The 24810-nt window shown below is 36.1% G+C and overlaps 1 protein-coding gene across 11 annotated transcripts in view; it reads right to left on the bottom strand.

The window, feature by feature from the left end:
- Positions 1-24810, bottom strand: part of St7 (suppression of tumorigenicity 7) — a 276254-nt gene that overhangs the window by 139298 nt on the left and 112146 nt on the right. For 3 of the 11 annotated variants that reach the window (XM_023567295.1, XM_063241726.1, XM_023567294.1), the window contains exon 1: positions 146-374. The exons of the other annotated variants lie outside the window; for them this stretch is intronic. In XM_023567295.1, coding sequence (XP_023423063.1) covers positions 146-359 — 214 coding nt within the window. In that variant the 5' untranslated portion in view covers positions 360-374. Of the gene's footprint in view, positions 1-145; positions 375-24810 lie in introns of those variants that run through there. 11 annotated transcript variants of the gene reach the window in all.

Below are 24810 nucleotides of genomic sequence, written 5' to 3' on the forward strand. Positions count from 1 at the left end.
GTATTTCAACCTTATGACAAATGGAAAACTATTATATTAAATATATGGCTATCAAATATTATTAAAATATGGTTAACTCTACGAAAAAAAAATTTTATGTATCAGTAAGTTAAAAGACTTACTGAAAATAACTGGATTGACTCACCCTTTTGGCCAGAACCACCATCTTCCAGTAATTTGCCAAAATGATGAACACAGAGGGAAAGAGAAGGGGAGCCTGGTATATGTTCTCTAGGCCTTTTAGAAAACATGGGGTTGTTTCTTTGGCTACATACATGCCAATCTACAAAAAGGGTGATACTGTAGACATCAAAGGGATGGGTACTGTGGAAAAAGGAATGCCACACAAATGTTACCATGGCAAAACAGGAAGAGTATACAATGTTGCCTAGCATGCAGTTAGCATTGTTGTAAACAAGCAAGTTAAGGGTGAGCTACTTGCCTAGAGCATTAATGTGTGTATTGAGCGTATTAAACACTCAAAGAGTGTCAAGGAAAAAGATCAGAAAAAGAAGGAAGCCAAAGAGAAAGGTACCTGGGTTCAACCAAAGCACTAGCCTCCCCTACCTGGAGAAACTCACTTTATGAAAACCAATAGGAAGGAGCTGGAGTTACTGAACTTATTTCCTATGAATTCATGGCATAAGCTAGGGATTGAGCTCTGCCATTAGGTACCTAATTGGCAGTTAGGTGTTCTAGGCCTTACTTAAACAAATAAAATCATCCTGTGTTGTAAGAATGGTTTTCTTAATTGAACAGGTGTGGTGCCTTTACCTCAGAAACAAATATTTGGAGCAGATTTTCATTCTGCCATTGTGTTGGGTCTTTACTTTTCAGTGTTTTTCCTTCTGAAAGATACTGCTGAGGTATTGTGTAGGTATATATCAAATGGCCAAATATTTATGAAATATTTATATTGGCTTGAAGATCCTGTAAATCACCTTGGGGAAAAGATGTATCAAAATAATATGGAAGCAGTTATATAAATGGAAGTCCATTTCAGTTAAATTGCTTAAAACACACGCACACACAGAATAACTAGACTGAATGAAAAAATAATAAATCAATAAACCACCAAATGTCAGGCACTCTGGTGCATACTATAATCCCATTACACTGGGAGGCTGACACAAAAGAATCACAAATTTAAATCCAGCCTGAAAACTTAGCAACTTATTGAGATGTTGTCTCAAAATAAAAATTAAAGAAGGGCTGGAAATGTAGCTCACTATGAAGGCCCTGAGTTCAAATCAATCTCCAGTATCTCAAAAATAAACCCCTGAAAATAAACACTCATTGTTAGGTACCTTCCTGAGCAATTCCCTGATCATACCAAATACAGAGTTAATTGAGTGGTTTGCTAATTATATATTTTATAAATGTATTTTAAGTTTTCATTTTTAGGTACTGCACAAAACTCATTATTTTCAAAATAATTCAATCTGTTAATAATAATAAACAATTTAATAATCCAAACAATCTATTCTTAAAAATAACTTCAGTAGACTCTGCAAGGACATTCACAATTCTTTATTGAATTTGTTTGTAGAAGGGACTCACAACCGATCTACTTTAGAATAAAAGTCATTAGAAATAGAACCATCCTTTATCAGCCAAGAAAACAAATGTCACCAAAATGATCAAAGATTCCACGTTTAACTCATTCAATAAATATTTCTGATTATCAATGTGACCATGGATAAAGAATAACATACAATATATTAACCACTGTTAATTTCCTATTGTTTTGAAATTTTGTATCATCATTTTTATTCTTTTTTCATTTAAAAAAGTACATCAGATAGTTCTCAACAACAATACAGCTGGGAAACATACAAGCAACTTCGATAACTGCACAGAAAGGTCTTATTTACAGAATATAAAAACACATAGAAGTGATACACCCTAGACTAGGAGGTCAGGGATGATGTCCAGGAGAAGGGAACATTTCAACTGAGTCCTAAGGAATAAGCTGAAGTTAACCAGACTAAGAAGTATATGAGGAGGGATCAGAAGGCAATTTGAGCAGTGGAAAATAACTCCTTCAAGGTGCTAAGAGCTCAGTCTTTCTAAGCACATGCAAATGTTATGAAAAGAAAAAGTCTGAGTTACAACTCTTTTGCAAAGACTTAAGATGTAGAGGAACACATTGATTCCATTAGTTCTCGCCACTCAGGCATCATTCTAATCAGTCTTCCTTCCCTTGCACACACTTTTAAATGAATGAGTTTGATCAGGCTGTCATTCTGAATCACAAGAGACTGAATTAACACAGTGTGTTCAATCCATGTTCAGAACTTCAAGTAAATAGACTCTTCTGGGGAAGCAGGGTTCAGCACAGGGCTTGAAGACAAGAGGGGGAAGGCACAGTTGAGAATGATTTGTCTGGCCATTTTAAAAATATGATTTGTCAGCTCCCAAGCAATTGTGAGTTATTGAAATGAAGCAGATTTTTGAAAAGGAGAAAATTTGAATCTCTTACAGCTTATAATTGAGCCATCTAAAATTTTCAAAATTTCCCTCTTCATATTATAAATGACCTTACATTATAAAAAATAGCACCAAAACAGAATACTTGCTTTGCTACACGATCCTTATGTACATTCATATCTGTACTATATCTTTTTCACTAAGTTTCTGAAAAACTGAGCATAGAAATCAATGAAATCCATTTCTAAAAGACAAAGGGAAAATCTTTCAGAACAAGAAGTGCTTTAATAGTCCTCATAACTCCCTAGCAACAAAAAGCAGTAATAAAGAACAAATGTTTTCTGTTAAAAAACCACTTATCTACTAGGAACATAGACTCAAAAATTCATTGGGAAATTTTTAAAGATCGTTTCAGTTTTTAAAGACAAAAATATTTCATTCGTTTATTTTTAAGATTGTAATGCAACAGTAATTAATAATTAAAACATATTTCTTGTTACATTCACTTATAAAAGGATGGCCAGAGTTGAGAGAGGTAATGATATAAACTGAAAAAAATAGAAACAAAAGGAATATAAGAAATGAAGCGATGGAAACATCTAAAGAATGAGAAGTACCATTAAATAATTAATTGATTTTATAACCTTATTGGCTATTTTGGCTAAAAAAATATCCAGCAATCCTGGATATAAGGAATCAACAGTATTTATGTTTAAAGTTATTTATCTATGTTTACAGTTTTTAACAAAGCACTTTCACATTTCAGAGAACTGAGTTCTTACTTCAACTCCATGATGTCAGTATTCACCTTATTTTGTAGCTGGAGGCTGGATGAAGATCTGAAAACCAGTCAGCCTGCTTGTCATGCCCTTAGTATCATAACAAAAGAACAAAGAAAATAGTAGCCTTTCTTTAGGGAAGGAGTTTCAAATATATGACAGTGTAGGCTAAACATTTTTAATATAAGCACTTATTTCTACCTCTGATATTTAAAGGTAAATCCATTGTGACTTTGTCATTTGAATGTCAAGCACCGTGGTGGAAAGGCAGGAAGCTACACTGAGAAAGGGAAAAATCACATTACAATATCCTCCATTAAACTAGGAGGGCAGTAAACTGCAGGTTAGACTACCCTGAACCAGAAATATCTTGTACAATTTCATCAGGATCACTAAAAATTAGTTTTTAAAACAGATGCAGGCTTGGCAAAGTACCTAAAAATTGAATCAGAAATGGTTGAGCATGTGCTTAAACCATGAAGTAGATTTTCTTGAAACTTATAGTCATAGCAGTGTTACCTCCATACTCATTGGGGCTGTACAGAACAAATCCAAACAGATAAACACTACTCATCTAGATTTGTGGAAGCTAATCCCTATTTCTTGTTTTGAAGTCCTGTATTGTTTTCATTGTTTTATTTGGTTAGATTTTATTCTGTTTTGTCTTATTTGATTCTGTTATGTCTGATGGCATGGACAGCTATTTCAAAGATAGCACGATATATTACGGTAGCCATTCTGGATTGACTATTGTCTTGTTTTGAAGTCCTGTATTGCATTCAGTGTTTTGATTTTATTAGTTCTGTTCTGTTTTGTTTGATTTTACTATGTCTGAAGGTATGGGCAGCTATTTTGAAGACAACAAGATGAATTCTGGTAACCATTGTTGATTTCTTATTGTCTTGTTTTGAAATTCTATGTCACACTATTTGTTTTGTTTTGTTTTGTCTGGGGGGGCAGGGATCGAACTCATGACAGCGCTTGCTAGGCAAGCACTTATGACACTGAGCCAAATCCCCAGCCACACTACTGTATTTTGAATGGCTTTATTCTGTTATATTTTGTTTGGTTTTATTCACTTTAAAATAAAAATTATAAAATTTAGAAGACAAAAAACTTAAATAAAGCACTATTTAAACCCAGAAACAAACAAAATCATAATCAGAAAGCTTTTCATTTGACTCAGCAGGGCACCTCTAGCAAGTAACTGCTAACAGAATATTGTGTCATTCCCTCCAGTGTAGTCTGGGGCAGCATGGTATAGAGTTCTGAAGACAGTGAACTTTGACCTGGTTTAGTCTCATCACTTAATAAGGAAAGGTAAAGGAATTAACATGACCCCAAGAAGAAACTACATAGAACAGTGGTACTTGGATTGAAACTTAAATGACTTGGGAATTAGATTACAGAAGGCTCACTCAAAAATTACAGGGAACAGCTCTGTGAGGTCTGTTTAGGAAGAGCTGCTCATGTTTCTGGTTTATGTTTATTTTATTCTTCTTTTTGTGATTTAGCATCTTACATAGCATGGATAGCAGAAGAGACTCAGCCAAATGTGTGCATAACAATAGTACCAGCAGCAGCTGTCACAGCAGCATGTACTGGGCATCTTCTGTGTGCCAGGTACTATGCCTCAGACTACAGTGCAAGAAGTAAATACTTAGATTGTGTTTGTCCTCATGCTAAATGCGGATGACCCACAAAACAAATGAAGTGTTAATCAGTACAATGGGCTTTCAAACTGGATTACTGTTGCATAAGTACTACTAACGTTGAGGGTGAAATGTGAAGGCAGTCATTTTAAAAAGCAAAGGAATTATTGTTCTAAGCCCACCAGGTGACACTAAATCTGTGGCTGTCTCTTCATTAGATGTTGTGAGATCAATCAATTCAGCCAAAGGCCACAGTGAAATCACCTGCAATCCTTTTCTTTAGTTTTTGTCAAATCCTATGACTACTGACAGAATAAATCCATAATATTAAGCATACTAGTTTTAACTGCAATTGATGACAACTGAAGACCACAATATCTCTCAGGCCCAAACACTAGCACCTCAAGGTGGGCTAGGAAATTGTTCATTCTGTGTGAAGCAACATTTCTCATTTAGTTACAGAAAGCATGCAGTTTCTTGGCTGTAGAAAGGCATGTTGTTAATCTAGCAGAATCTAGTCTCAAACTGTTTCCTCAGGTATCCAAAGTAGGAGAAAATAAAATGGAATAGTTTAAATCATCATATGAATTTTTCCATGTATGAAAGGAAGAAATATGTTCTTTCTTTTCACTGTTCTTTCTAGCTTGCTAACCTCCATTAATTAAGGATGCAATTTCACTTCTGCCTTTTTTTTGTTTAAGAAGGGGAAGAGCATGAAAAATGAAAGCTTTACTTGTGTAGGTAGCACATGCACTAATTCTGAACAATTCTTCAGACTGCATGAGTTAAAGAATTTACTCTCTTCCTCAAAATGATCCTGTGACAGACAAACCTTTAGGTGACCTATAATGATCTCTACCTTCCTGGTATCACAACTTATTTAACTCCCTTTCCTTGGTGTGGCTGGGACTTGGGACTTGCTTTTAACAAACATCCCTATAAGATTCTATCTGGATATCACACAGAGTAGAAACACATTCTGCTAACTGAATGTAGTGGCTATGCTGAGAAACCCATGTGGCAATGGACTGCAGACAGCCCTTCCAGCAGCCAGTAAGAAATTGAAGTCCTTAGTTCTACAGCATTAATTTCCATCTACAGCTTCATAAGTCCAGAGGCAACTTCTCCCCTGGTTGAATATGCGGACTGAAACTGTGGCCTGGTCAACACCTCCATCATAGCCTTGTGTCTTAGGGACTTTCTTGTTGCTGAGACACAATACCCAACACCCACAACTCTAGGAAAGTTTTATTTTGGCTCACAGTTTGTAGTGATTTCAGTCCATGTCAGCTGGCAACAAGGCAGGATGACATGGCAGAGGGAATGGCACAGGAAAAAGAGCACATGGCACGGCAGCAGGAAGCAGAGAGAGAGAGAGATTAAGGGAGGAGGAAGAGAGATACACTCTTCACACCACTCCTCCAGTAACCCCCAACTCCCATGACCAGGGTTCACCTCCCAAAATTACATCTAGCTATGAATTCATCAGTAAACTAATCCTCTGCTGAATATCACACCCTCATGATCTAATTGCCTTCCAAAACTTTCACCTATCAGCAAACAAATAAGGTTATAGGGATACCTAGATGTAAACCATAACATCCTGTGAGACCAACATAAAGTTCCATTTAAGTCATATCTACACTTCTGACTTACAGAAATTGTGAGATAAATACTGTATTGCTGTTTCAAGGTGCTGTATTTGTGGTGACTTGTTAATATAGCAATATAGTAGCAGTCACCAACATATAATTCATAAAATGAACGTCACCATGGACATTTGATAATGCAGAATACCTGAAAGAGTACTAAGAAAAGCCAAATCTATGTGCACCAAGAGCTTCTCTATCAATTATTCATAAACAAAATTATTCTGCTACTACATGTTATTATACATGTCGATACATGTTTCTTAAAAACTTACTAATATTTAAGTTTAAGCTGAATTGAACGTTTTTAAAAACAGAAATAACGAAAAAAAAATCTTCATTATATCCTAGCAAACAGTATCTTTTCTAGGCATATTTTAAATATGTAACATCTGCATGTTTTTAAAAGATCAATTTTACGCCTAAGCACAGTATCAATCAGCATAATGAGCATTTAAAACACACCAAGAGCATTTTTACTCTTCTTTCGTTGCTTCTGTTTCTCCTCTCCCTGGGCTTCTTGGCCTGATAAGGTGTCAATCTTTTATATATCACAATTCCGTTTGACAGCCCTGTGGTATTTATCATTGTGAGGAAAAAGCATGGAAGTATATTTTTAGATCTGTTCCTATGGCAAGAAATCCTCATAAATCATTCTGTCTAAGACCTCTTCTATCCTTGATGTTGCCTTGGCAACTTTACAGGTATCCTGTTTCTGCTTCACTGGGCATCTGGCTCCCCTGCAGAATGGAACTGAGCACATTCTTCTTTCTTTTCTCAGCCATACTCCTAGAAAATATATTGGAGCAGAATGTATTGGTACAAACAGCTCAGTGTTCAGTGTTCACGTCGCCATCTCCCTACTTGGAGGAAGCCCAGCTGTCAACATGAAGGAAAGTGTGGTTACACAGAAGCCTTATAAACCCTTGAGGGTAAGTGCAGCAAAAATCTCAGGTTATCTATCCCCTGTTAATTACTGGTAGACTGATAATGAGGAACTCCATCAAGGTCAAAAACAGAAGAAAGTTTTGCCTGTGTTGTACTATATTTTCAGTCATTTAAGATATGATTTAATTGAGGGTTGAAGACAATTTTATGAATTTTTGCTTCTCCTAAACTATCAAACATCAGAAGGAAAAGACAAATGTCAGTCTCAAAAATGCTCACTGGCACAATCGGTTAGCACGCAGTACTTACACAAATGTCAATCTCCATGGAGAGAGAACTCTCCCCATGGTTATGCTGAAGAGAGATAGAAACCCTGCCGAGACTACATGCACTAAGCTTTGGGCATCTCTAGTCTACAAGCATTCACACTGTGTCTCAGTACTCCAGCAGCCAGTAGGGAGGTACTCAGTGTTTGATGATCATATAGAGTCAGAGTTCTAGGTGAGCAAATTTTAACCACTACTCCCTAGATTTCTGATAATAAACTTCATATACAAAAACAAATCTGAAAAAAGTAAAAGTTTTTGATGGCTGGGATTTTGTTTTCTGATGGTTATATGGGTGCACACATGCATGCATACGTGTGTGCATGTACATTTGCACCTCCAATTTAGTGCACAATATGAGATGCCTAGCAGGTAGACTTAATGACTACTGAGTCAGTACCAGTGACCACTATTTGTTGATAAATCAGGAAAGTTCCACATGTATTATTATCATGTAACAAATCTTGGCCATATAGAACCCTTAGAAATTAGTCATTTGGGATAGTTAAGGATTTATTAAACACCAAAGACACCTTTTCTTAAAAAGAAATTTTACAAAGAAAGCTTTCCAAAATGTATGACCTATTTCCCTGTACCCTTAAACGAATACCCTAAACACATTTCAATCTTTAATTGGCAGCTCTAAGTCATCAAACGCACATAAAGTACTGTATACTAGTATACAGTAATGTTCTCAGAGAAAGTTGACATTCCCTAGGCTATCTCCCTTCAAAGCTAAAGTGCTTGTCGAGATGTGCTTTTTGAGACTTTTCACACTATTAATGTTTTGTTTGTTTGTTGCCTTTTTTGTTTTTATCGGTACCAGGGACGACTGCCTGCTTGCAAGGCAGGCGCTTATGCCACTGAGCTAAATCCCCAGCCCATTTGACATGTTTATTAGATATTAATTATTAGACACTGTCATGTGCCTGCTTTCTCTTTTTTCTTTCTTTCTTTCTTTCTTTCTTTTTCTTTCTTTCTTGTATCGGGGATCGAACTCACAACCTGGAGCTTCCAGGCAGGCGCTTACACTGCTAAGCTAAACCCCATCCCCTTAATGTGCTATTTAAGATATGCTGCAACTCCAAAGGCAGATAATCAGCTTGGTATTCAACAGGTATTTACATTTAATATGCTAGGAGTTGTATAAAATGCTGGAGTTACAGATACATATGATACACAACTCTTGTCCTCAAGGATCTCTGGGGTTAGTGGGAGAAGATAAATTAACAACACGTAATATTTTTGAGTATTGCTCTAAAAACATAGAATCAGTTCTTCTGACTCATCCTGGAACAGAGATAGAATATGTATCCAGGTTTTCTTTGAGAAGGTTACTGAGCAGTACCTCAAAGGATGTGCAGTGGAACAATGTAAAATAAGACAGCTAAAATCAAAAAAGCCTCTTGGGAGTCCTTTGATGGTCATCTGTATGTGCTCTACTCTCTAGCCTTTTTTTCTTACTTAGTGCTTGGTGGAGTGGGGAATTAAAATTACTGGATTACACAGTTCTTAAAAGCTAAGGTCACACTAGAGTGGACTGTAATTCATGCTTTGCTAGCACAGCTATCATGAATCATGAAAGAGTATTCTTAATAGTTCTGTGTTCACATTTGAGTGCTGAGAAAGGTTCTGCACAGTACCAGCTATGAAAATGTGCTAGGAATTTTCCAACATCTTAAGAGCAATTTGGTCACTAAATTCTCATTTACCCCTACATTACTGAAAAATACTACACAGAAAAATACTGCAGGAACCTTTGTGGTTGGATTTAGGAAGGTTACATGCTGCAAAGCTGAATGCAGTAATTCATTACTTAATGTGCTGGAACAGAGATAACTACTTAATTAATAAAAGGGTTTAAAGTACTGGCACCAGTCAGCTGCTTGAACAAAATCATTAAACCTAAAATGTATGGAAATAACTATGAAACTTAAGACCATTAAGAGTAATAGAATAACCATCTTTATTCTAAAATATCTTTCAGAGAATGATCTACAATATTAAACATTAGTTCATATGAGTATCAAAAATTTGCTTAGCTTTAAGTATAAGACACAACTAGACACTGAGAGTAAAACATAAAATGATATAAAACTGACTCTTAAGAAGGGAGCATAAGATGCTCTCGCAAACAACAGTAACAAATATGACACATACCAGCAGCAAGATAGGGATAAAATCCAGAGGAAGCAATTACTTCCAGCAAAGTGGACCAGGGAAGGTTAACAAAAGGAATGTCATTTGTCCTAGGCTTTAAAGAAGGATAAATTTTTAGTATAAGAAGGCAGACAAAAGAGAAGGCCTGGATTTCAGGTAAAGAATACAGCAAACAGAAAAAAAGAAAGAAAAATTTGGAAAACAGGATGGATGAGAGAAGAAGCAGAAGAGAATCCTGGTTCAAACGCCCTTTCAGGAAAAGTAAATTTTATACAGCAGGCAGTAAGAAGATAACTCACCACTCCTGTAGAGACTTTCACTAAGACAGATACATCTTACAGTAATGGAGCTGCACAAAATGGGAAGCTTTGGGAATTACTTTCATAGGGAACTCCTATAATACCATTATGTTTTTAAAAATTGGGATATCAGATGTTGCAGGAATAAATTCAACGGGAATTTTTGTAGTATGAGATAAGAGGATAAAAGTCTGGGGAAAATTGTTGAAGTGAGACCAAGGCCAAGTTGTTACTGATGATGCGGCAAGCAGTGAAAGAAGTCAGGCAGAGAGCACACACTGTTATTACCGCACGTCTGGCAGGAAGGAGGGAGCTAGCGAGTGCGGAGAGGCGGGTCTGTAATCCCAGCACTGAGGGGGAGGCGGGAAGACTGAGTTCTAAACCAGGCTGCACTATATAGTGAGACCCTGTCTGGAAAAGAAGAAGGAAGAGTGGAAGGGGGGGCTGGAGGAGAAATAAAACAAGTATATCATGAAGTGCTAGATTAAAAAAATACAAATAAGCACCAAATGAGATGAATAATACCAAACCCTCATTCTACTGCAATAAGTACAAACCTTTCTGAGAAATATAATACTAGTTTATTCTTGCAACACATTTTTAAAGACATATGGCTAATAATTACAAATCCCTCTAGATTTTTATTATGTATGAACTTAAGAAAAATTAAAACACAGTAAAGCACTTTTGTCGATTTGATTTTGAACCTGACAATTATGCATATGTATATTCTTGTTTTAATAGCTTGTTGTGACAAAACAAAAACATAATTTGAGAGAAGCAAAAACTGATTCTAAATTCAGTTTCTCATTTCATTATATTCTCTAAAAGTTCAATAAGTATTTTATTATTTTTTTGAGAAAGCTGCCCCATAATGCAGGCCTGTGGGAAGGGTGACTTAAGGCTATCTTTCTCCAGCACGGATGCCACCCTCAGAAACAAGAAGCTGCAACAAAAACACTAGATAGGCTAATAATCTAGTGTTTAGCTGTCCTGACTGCCTGTTTCTCCAAAGTAAGCTTTATTATTTTCAATTCCAAAACTACATTTGGCTTTGCATTGAGGCAAATGACTAGTGACTATTCCAGAGGGCACTTAAAATTATCTCCCTAAAATTAGGTCCAGGGCTGGCAATGACGTATACGTGGTAAACAACAAATGCACCTGGGCTTTACCTAAAGTCCACAGTGATAATTCAATGGAAAGTACAAGATGATGATGACATTTTCAAATCTTAGTCCCTCAGTTTCCCTAATACAAATATTCCCAGCCTCTTGTGGACAGTATTCTTTCTTTCATCTCCAATCTTATTATTCAAATTTCAGTCATGTTCATCCCTTAGTGTGAATTATCCATTCAGATAATGCCAAAAAAAAATTTTTTTTAAGCATCTAACTAGTGAGTGCCCAATGCCTATACCTGTAGAACCCAAGCCGATTTCCTCCAGGTGGATTAGTGTTTAACCTCATAAAATCTCAGGTTAATGAAGCCACAGGCACAGGTCTGAATGGGTTAAATTACCCTCATAGCATGAAATTCTGTGCCACAAACTCAGAAAGTACATGTGTGTCTGGATGTATTAGAAAGACATATTACCACTGAGAAATTAAAAAAAATTTTTTTAAGGTAAGAGGTTGTTTTTTCTAGTTTTATGAAGAATGCCACTAGTATTTTGATAGGGGGATTGCACTGAATTGTATGGACGCACACACACACACACACACACACACACACTCCCTCTAAATAGCCAAAGTAGCCTCAAGAAAACACAATAAAGCATGAGCCATTTCACTATGGGTTTTGAAAATACATATAAAACTGTAGTAATCAAGGTTAAAGATACCATGGGGCATGAGCATAAATGGAGACACAAAACAGAATAGACACTCCAGAAATAAATCTATGTATTTAGCCAACTGGTTTTCAACAAAGACATCAAAAAACATACACTGGAGCAAAGAAAAAGCTGTTCAATAAACAAATTGGTGCTGAGAAAACAAGGTATTTACATGGAAAACAATGAAACTAGACCTGTATCTCTCACCATATAAAAAAATCAACTCAAAATGGGTCATACTTCTATTTAATACCAGACACTATGAAACTAATAGGAAAAAACATTAGGGAAACACTTCAGAGTATTGGTTTGTGCAAAGTATTGTATATGATCCCAAAGTATAGACAACAAAGGCAAAAAATTAACAAATGGTATTACATCCAGTCAAAAAGTTTCTGCCCACAAAGGAGGCAATCGACAACTGAAGAGACAGCCTATAGGATGTGAGAAAATCACTATCACTATCACTCAGTGGTAGCGTTTGCCTAGCATGCACAAGACCCCAGATGCAATCAATCCCCAGTGCTGCAAAAGTTAAAAGTAAAAAAATAAAATAAAAATAAAAATTAGGACTGCCATATAATACAATAATCTCACTATGAGTAGGAAATGAAATTAATATGTCAGAGATATCTGTACTCCCATGTTTCTTGCATCACCTAACAGCAGTCAAGAAACTGTCCATCAACTCAGAAAGAATGATATATATAATATATATATTAGAATACTATACAGAATAGAGAGGAGGAGCTGGGCGGATCCAGAGTGCCTGCAGAAGCCCCTTCCTTTGTCTGAAGGACTGAATATTTCTGCAAGCAGGGAGGGATCGCAGGTTCCTGAGGCACCGCGGCCTGTGGTGAGTGCCCAGCACAGTCTGCCCAAATCTCAGACTGCTCCGGACCCCCCAGGCTTCTGGGTGCAGTGAAGTGGAGCAGCAGGTTAGAGGCCACTACAGCTGCCTCCCCATCCCTCCCGGCTACACTTGGAGGTCCGTTGAACTCCCGACGGATGGGCGGGCCTACACTATCCCCCGAGCCCAGCCGCGCCTAGCCATCTGCGTGCAGAAGAGGAGCTGGGCGGATCCAGAGTGCCTGCAGAAGCCCCTTCCTTTGTCTGGAGGACTGTGGATATCTCTGCAAGCAGGGAGGGATCGCAGGCTCCTGAGGCACTGCGGCCTGTGGTGAGTACCCTAACCCGGCTGCGATTGAAGAGCTGTGGATCTTCCAAGGGGCAGGTGGGCGCACAGTGTCCCTGAGGCCCAGCTTGTCTGGAACTGTGGAGTTCTGAACAAGCAGAGGAGGGCCATTGGTTCTGCAGGCCCAATGGCTTGGGGTAGCATGGTGCCAGAGTCTCAGTAGCTGCAAACATAGAAGGGGATTTTCAACAGATCCTGAGGAAGCTTTCAAATAACACTTGAAACACGGAAATATAGGAAAATGACAAAACGAAAGACCAAATTACAACCTCAAACCTCCAGCCCATCTCAGGAAACCCTATGAGGAATGTATTTAGAAGAAAATATACCCCATCCACCTCATATATCAGACACAATAGCTACTGAAGTTCACAAACAACTCCAGGAAGCTTTAAAGAAATTCAAACTCGAAATAATATCCCAGATAAAAGAAGAAATGATAAAAGAAATGAAAGAGATTCTAAATATATCTAAAGAAAACACAGATAAAAAATTGGAGGAACTAAACAAAAAGATAGAATCCCTAGACGAGCAATATAAGAAACAAACAGAATACATAATGCAGATGCACAGAGATATACAGGAAATAAAAAACTCCACTGAAAGTTGTAAAAACCGCCTTAATGAAAGTGAAGATAGAATTTCAGACCTTGAAGACAGGATCGCAGCTAGTGAACAGGAAAGGAAAGATCTTTTAAAAATAACAAGGAATCAGGAAACAACAATTCAACAACTGCAAGACGATGCAAAGAAGAATAACATAAGAATGATAGGGATTAATGAAAAAGAAGGAGACAACATAAAGGATATCAAGAGGATGTTTAGAGAAGTAATAGCTGAAAATTTCCCAAGCATGAGATCAGAAACTGACATCAGGATCAGTGAAGCATATAGAACTCCAAATAGTCATAACCAAAATAAAACTACACCCAGACATATAATAATCACCATCCCAGAAATCCAACACAAGAATAGATTATTAAAAGCTGTCAGAGAGAAAAGACAGATCACTTATAAAGGAAAACCTATCAGAATCACAGCAGACTTCTCATCACAAACAATAAAGTCAAGAAGAGCATGGAGTGAAGTATTCCAGATCCTAAAGCAAAATGATTTCCAACCTAGACTGATATATCCTGCAAAACTATCATTTAAAATAGATGATGAAATACGATACTTCCATGACAAAGAACAGCTGAAGAACTTCATGAACACCAAACCAACCCTGCAAAAAATATTGAAAGACAGTTTAGATACACAAAGGAAAAAACCTCTAAGCAAAGCAAATAATTAAACAGAACAGAAAGATAAAGATGCAACAGCAGAGAGATAAGATTCCTACAATTAACCAACATTTAACAGTAATAGCCATTAATGTAAATGGTCTCAATGCACCAACCAAAAGAAACAGACTAGCAGAATGGATCAAGAAACAAAATCCAACCATATGCTGTTTACAGGAAACCCATCTAACCCAGACGGATACTCACAGACTGAAAGTCAAAGGATGGAAAACAATTCTTCATGCAGCAGGAATCCAAAAAAAGGCAGGAGTAGCCATTCTGTTTGCAGACAATGTGAACTTCAAACCAACAATGACCATAAAGGATAAAAAAGGGCACTACATACTCGTAAGGGGAAAACTCCAAGAGGAAGAGATAACTATCTTAAATATATACGCACCAAACTCCAGAGCACCCAGTTATATAAAACAATTATTAACAGAAATGAAAACTCAAATTATCGGTAACACAATTGTAACAGGAGACCTTAATACGCCATTGACACCAAGGGACAGATCAACCAGACAGAAAATGAGCAAAGAAATAACAGAACTGAATCATACCTGTGAACAAATGGGTTTGATAGACATATACAGAATGTTCCACCCAACAACATCAGAATACACATTCTTCTCAGCAGTACATGGATCATTTTCTAAAACAGACCATATATTAGCTCACAGAACATATTTAAACAAGTGCAAAAGAGCTGAAAGCATCCCTTGCATGTTATCGGATCATAGTGGTCTGAAATTAGAAATTAATGATAAAAGATACTGCAAAAATCCCACAAACACATGGAAACTGAATAACACACTCTTGAGTAATCAGTGGGTCACAGAAGAAATTAAAGAAGAAATCAAACAATACCTAAAAGAAAATGAAAATGCAGATACAACTTATCAGAATCTGTGGGATACAATGAAAGCCGTCCTCAGAGGAAAATTTATTGCACTGAGTTCCCACATCAGGAAAACAGAACAAATACAAATAAATAACTTGATGCTACACCTCAAACAGCTAGAAAAAGAAGAGCAAGTCAAGCCCAAAGCCAAAAGAAGAGAGGAAATTATAAAAATCAGAGCAGAAATCAATGCAATAGAGACTAAGAAAACAATCCAAAGAATCAACAAATCAAAGAGTTGGTTCTTTGAAAGAATAAATAAAATCGATAAGCCCCTAGCCAACCTTATTTAAAAAAGGGAAGAAAAAGCTCAAATTCATGCAATAAGAAATGAAAAAGGAGAAATCACTACAGACCCAATAGAAATACAGAAGACCATCAACAGCTATTTCGAAAACCTCTACTCTCAAAAGTTTGATAACACAGAAGAAATAGACAGATTCTTAGAAGCATATGAAGTGCCAAAGCTAGATCAAGAGGATGTAAAACTGTTGAATAACCCAATCTCTGTTACTGAAATTGAAAATGTAATTAAGTCCTTACCCACCAAGAAGAGCCCAGGCCCAGATGGATTCACTGCAGAATTCTACAAGAAATACAAAGAAGACCTAATGCCGACACTCCTCAAACTATTCAATGAAATTGAAAGGGAAGCAATCCTTCCTAAGTCATTCCTGGAAGCAAATATTACTCTAGTACCAAAACCTGAGAAAGACCCAACTAAAAAAGAGAACTATAGACTGATCTCCCTAATGAACACAGATGCAAAAATCCTCAATAAAATATTGGCAAATAGGATCCAGCAAATCATCAAGAAGATTATACACCATGACCAAGTGGGATTCATCCCAGGAATGCAAGGATGGTTCAACATACGCAAATCAATAAATGTAATCCACCATATCAATAAAGCCAAAAATAAGAATCACATGATCATTTCTATAGATGCAGAAAAAGCCTTTGATAAGGTCCAACATTTATTCATGATAAAAACTCTACAGAAAATTGGAATAGATGTTCTTTACCTCAATAAAATAAAGGCCATTTATGACAAACCAATAGCCAGCATCATACTAAATGGCCAAAAATTGAAAGCCTTTACTTTAGAATCAGACACAAGACAAGGATGTCCTTTATCACCACTCCTATTTAATATAGTACTGGAAGTACTAGCCAGAGCAATTAGGCAAGAAAGAGAAATAAAAGGGGTAAAGATAGGAAAAGAAGAAGTTAAGTTGTCATTGTTTGCAGATGACATGATACTCTACATAGAAGACCCCCTAAGCTCCATTGAAAGACTCTTAGATACAATAAATAAATTCAGTAATGTGGCTGGATACAAAATCAATACTCAGAAATCAATAGCATTCCTATACTCAAACAACAAAATCACAGAGAGGGAAATAAAAGAAACTGGACTATTCACATTAGCAAGCAAAAAAATGAAATATTTAGGAATTACTCTTACGAAAGAAGTGAAAGACTTATACAGTGAAAACTATAATACACTGAAAAAGGAAATTGAAGATGATCTCAGAAAATGGAAAGACATCCCTTGCTCATGGATAGGAAGAACAAACATTGTGAAGATGGCTATTCTCCCAAAACTCTTATACAGATTCAATGCAATCCCAATCGAAATACCATCAACATACCTTATAGATCTAGAGAAATCACTCCTAAATTTCATCTGGAACCAGAAGAGACCTAGAATCGCAAAGGCAATTCTAAGCAGCAAAGACAAAGCAGGAGGCATCACAATCCCTGACTTGAAATTATACTACAAAGCAACAGTAGTAAAATCAACATGGTATTGGAATCAAAACAGAGCCGAAGATCAATGGAATAGATTAGAAGATACAACCACAACTACAAACACACTCAACCACCTTATCTTTGATAAAGGAGCCAAGCAGGTTCACTGGAAGAACGACAGTCTCTTTAATAAATGGTGCTGGAAAAACTGGCTCTCCATTTGCCGAAAACTAAAGCTAGACCCATGTCTATCACCATGTACTAAATTAAAATCTAAATGGGTCAAAGATCTGAATATTAAAACAGAAACACTAAATCTATTGGAAGACAAATTGGGTAGAAACCTTGGAGACATAGGAGTAGGTAGAGAATTCATGAACAGGACTCAAACCGCACGGGAAATACTTCCCAGAATCAATAACTGGGACCACTTCTTATTAAAAAGTTTCTGCATGTCAAAAGAAATCTCCAGCATAGTGAAAAGAAAACCCACAAACTGGGAAAAGATTTTAGTGAACTCTCTCTCAGACAAGGGACTCTTGTCTAAAACACATAAAGAATTAAAAAAACTCAGACCTCCAAAATTCAAAGATCCAATCCAAAAATGGGCATCTGAGATGAATACGCAATTCTCAGATGAAGAAATGCAAATGGCAAATAAATACATGAAAAAATGCTCATCATCATTGGTCATTAGCGAAATGTAAATTAAAACCACACTGAGATACCATCTCACTCCTGAAAGAATGGCCAGGATCAAGAAAACCAACAACAACAAACGCTGGAGAGGCTGTGGGGAAAAAGGAACTCTCCTGCACTGTTGTTGGGAGTGTAGACTGGTACAGCCTTTGTGGAGGTCTGTCTGGAGGTTTCTCAAAAAGTTGGGATTGGAAATCCCATTTATTCCAGCTATTCCACTTCTAGGCATATTCCCAGAAGAAATGAAAGCATCATACCACAGTGATTTATGTGCACCTATGTTTATAGCAGCACAATTTGTAATCGCCAGATCTTGGAAACAACCCAAGTGTCCATCAACTGAGGAATGGATAAAAAAGTTGTGGTATTTCTATACAATGGAGTATTATTCAGCTATAAAGAAGGATCACATTGAAATATTTATCAATAAATGGGCGCAGCTTGAGACCATACTCATAAGTGAAATAAATCAATCTCGCATGTATGAATACCGAATAGTTTCCCTAATGTAAGTAATGATTCAAATATATAAAAATATGTGGTAATCATGATTCCCTATTATGTGGCCTTGCAGCCTTATAAAATTTTCACTTATTAATTAGAAAGGCTTTATTCTGGGCTTCTTGATATGGAAATATTTGAAGCTATAGTATATGAAGTTCTATCCAAATATTTCAAGGAAAAAGACAGACACTATGGTAACTACTATTCTTTAAAAAAATTATTTAGTTATTTCTTATGTTTATTTTAATTAAGGGAAAAATTTAAAAAATTAGGATATATAATAGTAACTCTTTTCGATTTCCTATTAACTTGTTTTGAAGTCCTGTAATGCTCCCACGATCTTGTTTTGACTGATTAGACTCTGTTCCATTCTGCGCGATAGTATCAAGTCTGAGGGTATAGGCAACTACTTTGAAGGCAATAAGATTCACAAAGATGCCCATTCTGGTTTGACTATTGTCTCCTTTGGAAGTCCTGTAATGTTTACAATGCCTAAGTTTTATTGGTCTTGTTCTCTACTGTTTTGTCCAACTTTATAATATCTAATGAGATAGATAAATCTTTTTAAGGAAACAAGAGACAACGTTGATAACCATTGTCAATAACCTTGTACTCTGTTCTACATCATGTGCTATGTCTATCCTTGGTTTTGACTGACAGCTTTGTTTTGCCATACTTGACTTTATTCTCCCCCCCCCCAAAAAAAGTAATAAGAACTAAGGAGTAATAAAATCCAAAATGTGTAAATTTTGTTGTAAAAAAGAGAGGGAGGAAAAAAAAAAAGAGCTCTAACGGATATAACAGCAAGTGTGTTTAGGGGTGTTAAATAGCTGACTATATTAATGTTTTTGGATCATTCTACACAGCTGTTTACAGTCTCTCTGTTTGAATGTCTACTTTATATTCTTTGATACTGTGATTTGAGCAACTATCTCCAAGATGATATTATGTAATCTATTAACAGGTGATTTCTTACTGTTATGGTTTTTTTTTTGTAGTTCTGTATTATGTGTAACCTTACACTGCTTTGTTCTGTTTTGTGTTTTTCTCTTTTTCCTCTTAAATAAAAAAAAATGAAAAAAATAAAAAGAATACTATACAGAATACTATTCAGCCATAAAAAGAAGGCAGTCCTGTCATCTGCAACATTATTAATAAACCTGCATAGCACAATGTTAAATAAAATAAGCCAAGCATGAGAGAATAAATACAATATGGGCTCACTAATACGTGGAATCTAACAAAGTAGATTTCACAGGATTTGAGAATAAATGGTGGTTACCAGAGTCTAAGGACAGCAGGAGTGGTGAGAGACTGGTCAAAAAATACTAAGTTACAATTAGGAAAAATAAATCCTGGTGTACAATTACTGCAAAGTAACTATAAATAATCCAAGCACTTGGGAGGCTGAGGAGGAACAATCTTACAAGATCCAGGCCAGTCTGGGCTACAGTGAGTTCAAGGCCAGTCTGAACAATATAGTGAGACCCCGTCTCAAAACAACAACAAAAAACAAACAAAAAAGAGACAAAAACCCTATGAAAGGATACTGAATGTTTTCAACACAAAGGCATGATAAATATTTGAAGACCTAACCTGATTTGAACATTATATGTCTAGATCAAAATATGATACCTCATAGATACGCATAAATTTTTTCATTTTTTAAAACAAACCAAATAAACAAAAATTTATAAAATGTTTAAAAGGGGGACAGGGATTGCTTTTCAGATTGCTTTATTTTCCCCAAACATTTTTAAAATACAGGAAATCTTTCAAATTCATTCCCCCTTGTCTCTACTTCCAGCAAAAGAAAAGAAAAGAAAAGGAAAAAAGAAAGACCAGCACACACAGGTCTATAAGCCCTAAGCACTGGGCTTAGGAAAACAAATGCAGAGGCTACAGCACACACACAAAAAAATTATACAGAGAGTGATTTGCAAAAATGCCACCTTCGAGTATGTAGTTTAGACAATTATTTGCAAGTGTCCTATAGCACAGTTACAGGAACTGAAAAGCCTTATAAAGGCGTACCTGTACATACCCGCTTCAATTCAACAAGCACCCATGGCGAAGACCTAGTATTTCCTGAGCATTTACTGACTACCATAAGCTGTCAGATCCCGCTGTGCAAGTACTGTTTTTATCATTGGCTCCTCCCGCCACCCATCATGGACATCAAATTACCGTCATTTTGTAGGAATGAAACAGAGGCTTGTAAGTGAAATGACTCGGCAAAGTACATGCACCTTTAGAAACTTGAACACACTTCTGCACGACTCCTTTCTTTTTGAGTAACTGACAGTAACATTTGAAAAGACAGAACAAAAAATAATACTCAAATTTCACATTTGCTATGGGAGTTTCCAATGTTCACCATCTCTTTTGAAATGACAATTTGGTTCAAGGCCAGCCTCTGTGTCTGGGATAGGGAACCCTTTGGAGTGTCAGAGCAAGGGAGCTATCCCAATCACAGCCTCAGCCTACAATACACGTAGACCAAACAATGTGACTTCCTCCTAAACTGAGGGGAGGAAAGGTGGTGGCTGATTACTGAGTTATTTTATTACCACACAAACCTCAAGCTAAGACTGTGACTCTTCCTCAAAATTATCACTCACAATGAATGATGATGTGTAAACACTAACTTTTGTTCAGTTCCCTTTCTTGTTCACTTACCTTACTATGTACCCAGACAAAATCAAGTGCCTCACGCAGCACTGTCTAAAGACCGGACACAAAAATGGACACTGAAGAAGGATATATTTGAGTCACTTGGACAAAAATGGAAGGATTTTGAGACCATAATTATACATAAACATTGCATGATTTCTCTAAAGCAACCCAAAATACAAATAAAAAGCAAAATAAAAGCTAAATGGCAGGAAACAGGGAGGCAGATTATGGGAAATGGGAAGAGGCTCTATAAAAGGTGGGAGGAGAGGAAGAAAGGAAAAGTAAAAATGATTGAGACATGTTAAGTGTATGTACCATACATACCAACTCCTCAAGAAGAGTATGACTATTGTGTACTGCAAACATACACTAATAAAATAATTATCACAAATAATGGACATTGGAAGACCTGGCTCCTTTCTCTGATTCTGTTGGGACTACTTATTCTTCTTTAAAATCATCATGTAATACGCTCTAATGTTATAAAATGTTCTCTGAAAACATTATTTTAATACCTTTCCACTTGAAGACTTTTGTATAATTTACATAACTTCTGTCATTAGAAATTTAGGTTGTATCTAACCTTTCTGATATTTCCAATGCTACTATAAATAATAACTATCCTTGTGACTAACGCTTTAACAGCATATCTAACTCCATAGAATGGATTCCTAGAAATTATATTAACAGGTCAAAGGCTACATGCATCTTAAAGACAATTCATATCAGCAAATGACCTGCCAGAATAGTTACGATTCCAGCAGTATTTGAGAGCATGTGCTTTATCAAATTGAAAAATTATTTCAGCAAGTGGTGGTGGTGGTGTGTGTAATGGGATAAGCACTAGCTAATTTTCCATGTGTATTTTCTCTAGTTTTTGTTCTCTGAAAAACTATTGTTTCATGCTATTTGCCTATTTTTTCAATTTGAATGTCACTGATTTATAAAAGTTTTTTCCACATTAAGTGCATCAATTTCATATGTGTTATAGTTAATGCAATTTTTCCTTGTCTTTTGATTTCTTGTCTGAGTATTATTTAATTTCCAGAATTTTAACAGAACATCTATATAAAAATTGGGAGGAAAACAAATTGGGTGGAACAAAACCACTATATCTGATTTTCTATAAAGTAAAATTTGCTGCAGTGTTCCTTTCTAACTTCTTCTTGTCTCTGCCACAGAAAGTGGAAGGGACACTCTATCTGATGACATGTAGAAAACAAAACAAAACAATTACATAGAACAAGCTGAATTTCACAGTGCCCTAAGCAACTGCAGAACAAATAATGATCACAGATGTGCACACCATAAATATTATTCACTAACAGAAGGGAGAATAAATGGAAAAGCATGTCATTACAAGAGACGGCATGACTGCTGGTTTAAGTGTCTTCTGAAGAATGAAAGACAGACATAAGCATAGACACCATTAAAATGAGATATTTCTCAGGCTTCATCATAGGCAAAACCAGATTTAAAAATGATGGGAATGTAACATGAGATAAACCAACAGCTGCAGAGAAAAATCTAACAGAAACCTAGATGTTGAAATAAACAGAAAAAGTCCCACTTGCAGAATATTAGGGAAAAGTATTTTAAAATCTACCTCTTCTGAGTATGAGAAAATCTTTCTCTTATGTCACAGAGCACTAGTGACTTGATATCTTGCTTTTTTCATTTTGTTGTTTCTCCTCTTCCTTTTTTTCTTATAAAGAATCAGTATATACCTATTTCCTCTTTCCTCTGGCTTTTCTAAAAACCACCACCATGAATGACATCTCCCTTACACAGACAGAGACTCACAAATGATGGACAATAGGAGTCTGCTGTTCTAAAATCAACACATAGAAAAAAAAAATTAACCTGAAGTTTACTTACTCCTCAAATAATAACATAAAATATAAATTTATTCTTGCCAAATTAGAAAAGAAAGTAGAGCATGCCCTGCTTCCTGAAAACTTAAAAAAAAAAAAATTAAAGTACAACTTTTAAATAGCTGAACCTTTTTGCTGGCACTGAAGTTTTCTTTCTTCCTACAAATAATAATAACAATAATAATAATGTCAGCAAATACTCCTAAGAACTTTATAAAACAACCTTTGATGGTTTACATTCATTGCTTAGCTAATTTTTACAACTTTATCAAGTGTTACTGTCCTGCTCATTTTTTTAGATTAGGAAAGTGAAGGTTAAAGCACTTGGCCACGTTACCATTGGATAGGGGCAGGCCCAGGATATATATTCAATTTCAACTGGGTCTGACGCCTGAGTTCCTAACTACTAAGGTTTCTTGCATTGGAAGGATCCCACAGAGCTCCTCCTTGGGAGATGAGAGAATGAGTGTTCTTTTCCAGCTTTCTTTCCATACTGGTTCAACCCTGGTGCAACAGACAGACTTCTAGGAGCAGAAAAAAGTTCAAAGTAGAGAAGAGCACCGAAATACATAGCTTTTCTTACCAAACTTTTATAGTCAAGGAAGCAGATTTATAGTCACACAATATACTACAGTAAGAGGCGGAACATTTTAGTCTTCCAGTTAGTCTTACTTGGGGAGTAAAAAAGTGTATAACTTCGGGACTATCCAGCTCCCCTTCCAGTGCATCTGCACTCACCTCTATCTCTTTATTTCTTCAGATACAATTTCTGCCAAGAGAAGTTTAAAAATGCTAGCATGGTAATGGGTAGGTATAACATATAATCAAAAATTATAAACTTTGAACTATGAGAGGTTCTGTATTTAAGCAACATAAAGGATACTAGACAGTGGTATAGTTTTTCATAAACAGAATACATTGCAATAGATTTATAACTTATTCTAGAGAAAATTACTTCATCTTATTCTTTATAAAATTCTTAAGAAGGAAAACAAACTATTCTGACCATATGAGCATATCAGTGGTATCACCTTCACTACAATGGGGTAATTCTTAAATGCTAAATTCCTTGAAATTAACTGCACTCAAAATTACAAAATTCACCAATAATTCCAATCGTGATGTATCTCACAGTTCAGCTGCCAACACTAAGTAATTTTAAATCATTCTGTGAGGTTACACAGAAGAGTACAACTGCAAAGAACTCATTATTCATCATACCCCCATTACCTACTGGCAAATAAACATGTCTGCTATCTAAAGCTCAATGTCTAACAAGGAGCCAATCCAATCTAACTTTTGCAGGGGTTCTAATTAAAAATGAGACAATTCTCATTGTCCGTTGTGTCTAGTGCTGCTTTCCTTAACTTTATCTGACAGCGTTATAAAGATTTGGGAGTTTTAATCTCTCAACATCTTAATTGAGACAAAATCCTATTATTCTGCTTTGTTATTTGAAGTCACAGTGTATCAAATGACTTTTCTATGTACCAGTCAGGTTGGCCATTTCAGATACTGTATACCTAAGTTTGCATTATCTATAGTCAAACTGGCTTATAGTGTGTTTGCAGGAATGAGGGAGAGCAGTGAGCATTGTGGTTTACTTACTGTCAAAGAATTACCTATGAGGCAAAAAAGACCAGCTATTTAAACTAGATACTGGATTAACTATATATCGGAAATCATAGTAATGTTTGGTACTATATGTTGGAGTACAAATATATAGAAAGCCAACTTAAAATAATTAATGTAATTTTTTCTTAATTTCAGAAAGATTAAGGTAAAAAAAAACTAATGACCTACTGACAAAAATTTCAACTACATTTTTTTACAGTTCTTGAAATAACACTTCTTTAAAATGCTAATATCCTAAAAGAATAGCCTCCCACGAGATGGAAAG

The sequence above is a fragment of the Cavia porcellus genome, unplaced genomic scaffold (assembly GCF_034190915.1).
Source record: "Cavia porcellus strain 051 isolate PalLab524CR breed Dunkin Hartley unplaced genomic scaffold, mCavPor4.1 scaffold_2, whole genome shotgun sequence".
Classification (NCBI taxonomy): domain Eukaryota; kingdom Metazoa; phylum Chordata; class Mammalia; order Rodentia; family Caviidae; genus Cavia; species Cavia porcellus.